Below are 9,096 nucleotides of genomic sequence, written 5' to 3' on the forward strand. Positions count from 1 at the left end.
AAGGTAATGAACATTGATACTAGCAATCACGTACGACTAGCAAACATTTAATCAATTCAACATCTACAAATACCATCTTTCAGTTCAGTAAGGCACAATGAAGTGACAAAGACCAAGTCTGGGAAACACAAATAGGTTGCACAACACGTGTGCTTATTTCCACCCTAAGGTGTGTCCTCTATCTACTTGTGTTGATCACTTGATGTGGATGGATGACGAGGAGCCAGGAGTTCTACCATCCTAAGCTACATCTCCAACCTTTTCTTCTCTAATTCAATGCCTCAAAACTCATCTAGCTCCAAAGCCAATGCCAAAGCACCAATAGAACGCTCCATGGACATTCCCAAACCATCCAATGCCAGTGTTGTCTTCCACTTCTTTGTCTTATGGCCCCTTACCGTGTGTGTGATAGCTGACCCCAGAACTAGCTCATTGTTGTTGTTGTCTACCATTGGTGTGTCTTGGTCCTCAACGCCCTCAATTAGAGGGGGAGGCACAATAGCATCTTCATCTTCTTATGCATTGTCCTCATCCACAATAAGAGAAACCACTTCAAGAGGAATGTAATCTTGGCCCAAGAAGCCATCATTCAAACCTCTCACCTTCGGTGTGCCTCCAAGAAGTTCTTCCATCCTGTTGAAGAACTCCCACCTAGAAGGCTCCACTCTCAACTACGTCTCTTTTTGCTTTTCTTTCATAAATGTTTTCTTTAGGTTTTCCCACTTGTATTTGCATTAACTATCTGAGAAGTCTATGTCGCACCTACCATGCGAACATCACACATACTTTAGTGGGGTCCATTATGATGAAAGCAAAACAACAATACAAGAAGAAGATATGGAGATGCACCTGAAATTGAGGTCTCGTACAAGGTATGCCCATTGTTTAGCCTTGAAGTTACCCTTGTTAAGCGAAAACCACTTGTCCTCGTACTAATCAAATAGCACCTCAACAAGGGCTGGTGTCCAAATTTATGTGCTTTTTCTCCTTCGATTTGTACCTGCCTCAGATGTTGCCACGTGCGCTACACCAACTATGGGAGCAGGAGGGGTTGCTTCCAGAACCCTAGTAGTGGGAGCTTGTGACGCCATGGGTTGCATGGGGCTTGATGGTAAGGGTGAGAGTGCTCTTTGGGCGATGGAGGGGCTTGCACCACCCATGGGATGCACCGAAGAAGGGGAAGGAGGTTGCTCTAATAGTGCCTCATGCATCAGGGTTTGGAAGGTCGAGCCAAATGGCAACACTCTACTAGAGGATGCATGGGTGCTCTCCACAATATCATTGCAAAAGTATGAGCTAGACAATTGGGTCCCATCACATGTCATACCATTTGACATGCTTGCAGCAAGGAGAGGCCTAGACGTCATAGGAAGCGGGGGGTGAAATGGAGCAATGGCATGGGAACAAAAGAAAGTGTTTTGTCCTTCCATTTCCGAGGAATCCTACAAGAAGAGCTAAAGCAAATAAAGACCATGCTTGCTACACTCATAAGGCTAGGACAAGCTTGGGATATAAATACCAAACTCAAAGCTATCCATATCTAAACATTTAATTGGACTGTAAATCTGACAATATATTATAAGTTGCTTTATGCCAATTTTTAACTTTAGTATACATGTGAATATTAACGCAAGGGATCAAATTTGGACTTCAAGTTTTTTTTTTAAATCAATAGGTCTATATTTTCACCTTGAACCAAGCTATATAATAAGTAAACAATTGTATTTGCACTACAAATTATAGAAAGTTGCAACTACTTAACTACAACTTATAGCGTAAAAATGGACTTGTGTTAATTGATGTAAGAATATAGAAATACTTGATATGTTTTCTAAGAAAATATAATTTAAATACATTTATATTAGTTAAACCTTTACCATTAGTTAAAATCTCTCTACCTAAAAGCATCAAGTTTCTAATCATACTCAAAATGCTAGCCATTATAATTCTAAAATAGAAGGTATAACAAAACTTTAGCTATCCAGCTCTTCCAAGGATACCTAAACCCAAGTTAGTTAATATTAAAATAAATTACTATATAAAACTCAACCACTATTAATAGAGTGTTGAAGGAACTAGCAAAGACAATGTGATATATCCCCTCTGTTCTAAATTTTGAAATGCCTTCAACAAACCATTTTTGTTATCGTCAAGTAGCAAGCCAAAGTAAAGAAAAGAGAGGGGATCTAGTTTAAATAAATATCACTCATCACCTGTATGAAGAAATGAGATTTGAGAACAACATTTTAATGTCCACAAATAAAGAAACTATCACATCAATCAATCATAGACATTTCAAAAACTAAACAAAAATCCTTAAGCACTATCCATGACATAATAGTTGTTCTTTGCAATTTTCACAAAAGGCACTACCACATTAAAAAACAACAATAAGAAGTGGATACTCTCAAAAAAGTTGTCAAAGCCTCGACAATTAGCTATAAAAATAATTCAAATCTAAATTAAATAATGTTATATCCAAAATCAAGTCTCTACCAAAGAGAGCTTATTTGTACGACATTCATATGAGATACCATACTTACACCCTTTATGTTAAAACCTAGAAAATATGGGTATAAAATTAATTCAAAAGCTAAATTAAATTGTTTTATATCTAGAATCAAGTCTCTATAAAGAAGACCTTATTCATGCATTTGACATTTATATGGCACACCATATGTATGTATCTTCTCTTTTTTTTTTTCTTTTTTTTTTGGGTATGTGCTTTGCAAGACTAATTAACTGCCTAAATGAAACATGAGTGCTCATAATTTACCTCAATCAATTGAAGAGCTCTAAAGATGTTATGATGCATGCATACGTATTTCTCATACTTGGATAAATGATGCATGCATATGTAATTTCAATGTCGATCGCGATAGATTTCAAAAATCAATCAATTGCTGATTCATTTGAAAACAATGGTCGAAAGCTGCCAAACTATTGTTTTCAGTGATAATGGTCAAAAGTTAATTCATCTGATAACAATGGTCGAAAGCTGAAAACATTAGCGACAATAGATGAAGCAACTAACTTCAACAGTGAATGCATATATGATCGTGCTTTTGCTTCTTCAATGCATAGCTTAATTTTGTGAATAATAACTATCAAAGATAGGTGAGAGAGAGAGAGAGAGAGAGAGAGAGATTGAGACAGAGAGAAAGAGAGAGAGCATGCCTATTGATTGAGATGAGAACACGCACAATAAACGCAGAGTCCTAATGATCGTGCAAAGTCTTGCACAAGAGAGGGACAAAGATTGCACCCAACAATTGTGTGCATGTCAAAGAGAGAGAGAGAGAGAGAGAGAGAGAGAGAGAGAGAGTAGGGAGGGAGATCGTACCTGTTATTGACGACCCTAGACGAGCAAGCAAGGGCGATGCTTGCAAACAAGTAGCCTCTTAACATTGATCGAATGGAAGCTCGCAGCAGCCTTGCTCCTCGCGGTGAAGATGGAGCGGCGAAAAGAGAGGTGAAGGAATATGTGAAACCACTTTTCACAGCAATGCATGGGAATTTGACATGTGACAATTGGAGCACGATCTCACTTCAACTTGCGTGGTGCAACACGGCCTCTCCCCGTGATAATCAAATAGGAGCATGGTGAACAGAGATGCCCAGGAATATCCGAGCCACGTAGGTGCATCAACCACAGTTCACAATCACATGACCACAGTTCACAATCACAACCACAGTACATCCAGTACGATGGGAAACTAGATAAAACGGGCAGGACAAAGATGATTTTCTTGTTTTGGCCTAAAATGGTCCCTCTTTTTTGCAACTCTGATAATGTGTTTCCATCAAGTATAAGGGGCTGCATTCCACAGGCAATAATTGCCAGGCACCCATCGCAAGTACCCTTGAGCAGGTTGTAGAACAACCTGTGGCAATGTAGATAACACTGTACGATGCATTCTCGTAACAGGGTAAACAGGGTTTGTGGCTATTTATCATCCGAACAGCAACAATAAAAATGCTTCAAAATTAACATAGCAAGTTAAAGCTTCTGCCCTTGCACGATATAAATGGACACATCTGCACTTGATCGCACATACTTGACCAAATATTAAGAAATAGACTTCCACGCATTGAAGTTCATTACTTCCATGCAATAAAAGACATTAACGACTCCGACACCTAACAAACAATTCAAGTTACCAAAAACCTAACTGCTTGATTATTTCTTAATTCAAACAATCCAGCTTTTGAACAAGGTAGCTACCGCCATGTAGAAACAATGCCCCAATATGTGCTACAACAAAACTCTTTATCCGAATTGACCTACTAACCAAGTCACTTTGTGTGAATGCTGGCATTTATTACACGTTTTCTGTCAGCTTAATTTAGACAAGAAAAGATAAAGTTGAATTACTAAACATCAAGCGTTACAAATACCTATGGCCATTCAAATATGGGCCTTAATCTTGGCCATATCTATGTTTCCAAAGATATGATATTCTGACAAAGCAGGAAACCTCCAAAATTTTATAAGGCAACGGATTTGGTACAAACTTTTACATTAGCTCTCGTAATAATAATGTTTCGAGGAGTTTAGCTTTTGGGTAAACTAGCCTAGCCTCCCAATAACCCTGCATTCCATTCATATCACTTCTATCTCAATGGGCCCCCCTAAACCAGCCAATCACTAACACCTGATTTAGCATATACAAGTGTTCCATATACATGATTCCAACTTCCAATCCCTTCTAGATCATCAGAGAGCAAAACATTTTCGATGCTCAGGGAATCAGAATCAGTAGGGACATTCACGTTGAGATGGGAAGGAATCAAGACTATTAACGCAATTTTGAAAGACTGACAGAGAACTTTTATAATCCAAGGATCTTGCACCCACTCATCATATTCCTACAGTGTAGGAGTGCAAACCCAAGTAACAAGTTTCCAAATTGTAAAAACAATTATCTGGCTCACATCAAGTTCCAGTCAAGACATTAACCAGACAATAACCAGCCAATTTAAATCACAGATACACACAGCAACCGCTGCTAAAGATCAATCCATTGAGCGCCCTGGCAGCCACTTCCTGCATATCATTGGGCATCTCTTTGCTTGCCCAAAGACTTTCTACTTCATCAAAAGCTCAGAATAGAAAGTACATTGTTAAGGACCTTCAGGAGGGACTTTACAAAGTTCCACACCTCTGTTTCACCCACATCCAGGTGTGTTTAGCCACAACCAACACATTCTAACAATGGCTGTATCCTATCCTAAAACTTTAAAACCTAGGATACACCATCAGTCCTTTGCCTGACACGCCGACCATCAGTATCACATCCATCAAACAAACTCCTGTTCATTATCGCTTTCCTGTTGGCAACTGGTAAGGTTACCTCTCCATCATCCTCAACACCAGCAACCGTTTTCAATAGTTCACATTGCAAAGATGGACAGCTCTGCTGTAGGTGCTCGTAACCTTCAGAACGTATAACATCTGCTTCAACATGTAGAACTTGAGGTAAGAAACCCTTAAATATGCTATCAACAATACAGAAGAAATTAAACCAGCATACAGACCTGCAAGATTTGCAGCAATGAACTTTAAGCACACGGCCTTAAGCTGCAGAGAATGATGTTGCTCCGCCAAGGTAAGAGTGGTGGCCACTGTGTCCACGTTGACTTCATCACACAGCTTTGATTCGCAGAGCAACCTTAATCGATCCAATCCATAACGATCTGCTGCTGCCAGCAAATGCTGGGCCATCAGTGTGGATGTTGACGGAGATTGAGGGCCGGACAATTCTGTGTCATCTGGAAGAACATCCCTGTAGATAAAATGCAGCATTGCCTGCAAACATGAAACCAAACTGTGACTCCCAAGTGCTTCATCTGCAAGAGACAATTTCAATACAGCCAGATAATCATGCAATGACCAAACCTTGAAAACCGGCGCTTCCATATCTTGAACTTGGATGACATCACAGTCTCTGTCTCGCATGGGACCAAATAGTTGTGCTTTGAACACAGGGGATCGTGAAGCTAGAACTAACTTGTGAGCAGAGAATTTTTCTCCATCCACTTCAAAGGTGATATCACTGTTTGCACCACTGTCTAAGAGCCCCCCAAAATGAACACCTAAGTTGGATTCTGGCACAGGAATAGAATACAGCTTTGGCCCCTGAGTAGCTGAGACAACCACACCAACAGTGCAAGCTATTGAAAGGCTATCATCCTTCAAATAATCTGACGTCTCAAGGACAGCTCTCCTAAAGAAGCGCTTGTAGCCCCTGAAAATTAGTAACAACAAACTCTTAAGCCTTTAATAGAGACTTCACTTTTCAGGACGATAAATTGTTGCACCAGCAGCCTTAAGCCACTGCATAAAGAACTTCTGCATCATTATGGGAGTTCATTTACATGCATGAAAAGAGCTTTGAAGTAAGACCCAAAAAAGGACACTTGAAGAGCAAGTGTTCCTTATGTTCAATGTCCATAAAACAAATTCACATGTGTTTAGTTTGTGCATCTGCAAAAGAACTGATTTCTAATCCCTCAGCACACACCTGCCTCACTTTGGACTTTTGCTTCTTGCTTCTATATAGAAACATGAGCGCATACATCCCTCAATCTAGTGGAGAGTTCCTATCTTATGATCAAAATTGCTTAAATTCGTTCACAAAGGTGTGTTTTGAAAACCTACAGAAGAATTGATGTTTAATCCCTCTGCACACACCTGCTCAGTCACATTGACTTTTGATTCTTGCATCAATAGAAAAACATGAGCATATGTACTCACTCTAGTGGACAGTTCCAACAGCATTGCTTACACTCATTCACAGAGATGTGCTTTGAGCTCCTACAAAACAAGTGATGTTTCATCTGTCTGCACACAGTTGCTCAGTCACTATACCTTTTGTTTCTTGCATGGACCAAGAAATGTGAGACCATATTATGGCACACACCTGCTCAGTCACTTTAGCTTTTGCTTCTTGCATCTATATAGAAACGTGAGAGGCATGATGTACATATGCCTCAATCAAGTGAAGCATCCCTATCTTGTGAACATCATTGCCTCTCATTTCCAAATTCACCAACTCACTAAACTCTACCTATTTGTATAAGTTAGCCTCGGATCCAATGGCTCTTTATTTCCCAATATTGTTATATAATCAGACAATCATTGCACACCCTTGATGCAAGTAAACTGGCTAGCCAATCCACCACTGCAGACTTATAACTTCATGAGCTGTATACAAATTTGCTTGTCATCTCTTCAGATGATCCCAAATAACATGATCTTTATTGCTGCATTTTGCCAAATGCAGAAATCCCAGGCTTTTGATGAAGGCAAATCAATTTTGCATCTTGGAGATTTTCTTATGCACTTTCAGCAAAGAAGGAACATATTATGTCAAGAGCTCACTGACAGGCACACAGTTTATAGCTCTCCTTTCCCAATTTTGAAGCTAGATTGCCACCAGAAAGGCACCGTGAATATGGATTTGCAGCAAACTCGTATGCTTCAAGGTGTGCTGCCTGTATAAAAACTATAGCAGCTGAGCCTGCATCATCACATGCCCCGGAAGCAATTCATTCATCCTGCTTTGGAAAATACTTCAAACTTGGAACTGTAGCAGAAGGCTTTCCACTGATAGCATCTCAATTCTTGAATTAAGTCCAGATATTGTTTCATCTCCATCTACAAACGTGCTGTTGCAGTTCCACTTAAAAAACCTAGAATCTAATACAAACAGTCTGCATAACAACCTAAGCAACCTGCAGTAGTGACTAGATTTTCAAGGTAGTACATGCATGAAACCAAACGCAAGTCCAAGGCATGTACAAATGAGCTTACTAACATCATTCCAACATTTTTCTAGCATGCTCAAAGATACTAACTTGAGACTGCAAAACTTTTAAAAAAAGAGCGTACCACATGCTGCCACGGTATTTCAGAGTGTACGGACCACTCTCAAGAGATCGGTCAAAATGGCTGTGCACTTTGTGCTTGCCCTTCCCGCTTTGATCGAGCAGCGTAAGTTCGAACAATGCCCTGACATCAGTTCCTTCGCTTGCGAGTGCGATAAAGACTGAAACATAGAGTGAGTTGTCCTCTGCGTTTTTGCCATCGGGGTAAAAGTAAACGGCCCACTGGTATCCACCAACTGAGAAAGTGTCACTGGAGATATATTTGCCGACTCCCATGCCTTTGGCAAGAGAATAGCCATCAATTTTGAAATGATGAGAACCATTGACCGTCTGTGTAACAGATCTGGAAGACGATGACAAAGAAGCGTTGGAAGATCCTCCCTGTGCGCCGCCTCCTCTAGTGCCAGGTCCTGCACTCTTACTGGCCTGCAGGGCCAAGGGTAGACGTGCCATGAGAACGGGTAGAATTAGGTGTCAGGAGGCCCTGAGGGTGAAAGACATAGAAAGAAGCAGGGCCAGGTGGAGTGGAGGCCCCTACCAAGGGGGTGAATCCGGCAGAAGAGGAGAACAGGAGGCAGCGGGATTAATGCTTTGGCGCAAAAGGAGGTATCGAGTGAGACGGCACGGGGGTAAGGCCACACCGCAAGAAGATGGATGTGTTGTGTGTATTGTGAGAGAAAGGGAGAGAGAGAGAGGCCGCTGTGTCGCGGAGGATATAGGGAACGGAGAAGCGATTCGCAAACCTTCTCTTTAGCGGCAGAATGAAAAGACGCCTTCTCAGGGAGACCTGCGAGTGGAGCGGCGAACAAACGCCATAGCCAGCGACGAGAAGTTCAGCTGAGATGCGCTTCAAAAGGCCTGGCGATGGTGTCCTCTGCGTTCTCACCAAAAGCACGGAACGATGGAAAAAGTAGAAGGAGAAAGAAGGTAAGCAGGAGAAGAAGAAGAACGAAAGGATGTTCAGGCCGCGATAATTGGAATTTATATCGTCCCCTGGCGGTGCCTCTTCACATATGTTCTTTACCTGAAGTCCTCTTTACACCACTAATTTCGTCCGCAGGTGTAAAAAAGCTACCGACAAGGTCAAAACTTTACCCATGGCATCGAAGGGAAACCCAAATTATCGTTTGTTGAAAAAATTCGAACGTTGCCCTAACTATCATGGAAAATTCCAAGTGCAATAACATTTGGAGGGGACGAAAAGAC

At 41.0% G+C, this 9,096-nt stretch overlaps 1 protein-coding gene across 2 annotated transcripts; it reads right to left on the minus strand.

Moving 5' to 3' along the window:
* Positions 1–4,808: 4,808 nt before the first annotated feature.
* LOC148037745 (BTB/POZ and MATH domain-containing protein 1-like) lies at positions 4,809–8,844 on the minus strand. 2 transcript variants are annotated; one of them, XM_087676705.1, is made up of 4 exons: positions 7,895–8,842; positions 5,900–6,248; positions 5,539–5,809; positions 4,809–5,455 (listed from the first exon to the last, which is right to left on the minus strand). In XM_087676705.1, the coding sequence occupies exons 1-4, from the start codon at positions 8,341–8,343 to the stop codon at positions 5,247–5,249; spliced, it is 1,278 nt and encodes a 425-aa protein (XP_087532831.1). In that variant the 5' UTR covers positions 8,344–8,842; the 3' UTR covers positions 4,809–5,246. The 2 variants fall into 2 exon arrangements, with proteins under 2 accessions (XP_087532831.1, XP_087532830.1); XM_087676704.1 differs by having other exon boundaries at positions 5,539–6,248; positions 7,895–8,844.
* Positions 8,845–9,096: the final 252 nt, after the last annotated feature.

Source organism: Lygodium microphyllum, chromosome 4 (assembly GCF_053477565.2).
Source record: "Lygodium microphyllum isolate KBCC chromosome 4, Lygodium_microphyllum_v1.1.10, whole genome shotgun sequence".
In the NCBI taxonomy this organism is placed as follows: Eukaryota; Viridiplantae; Streptophyta; class Polypodiopsida; order Schizaeales; family Lygodiaceae; genus Lygodium; species Lygodium microphyllum.

Bases quoted from the DNA above. Each gene is read 5' to 3' on its own strand.
- LOC148037745 (XM_087676704.1), bottom strand. From the start codon at position 8,343: ATGGCACGTCTACCCTTGGCCCTGCAGGCCAGTAAGAGTGCAGGACCT. The intron at 6,249-7,894 runs GTACGCTCTTTT...ACTAATTTTCAG, and splicing joins AAATACCGTGGCAGCATGTG to GGGCTACAAGCGCTTCTTTA. The intron at 5,456-5,538 runs GTCTGTATGCTG...ATGTTGAAGCAG, and splicing joins CATTGCTGCAAATCTTGCAG to ATGTTATACGTTCTGAAGGT.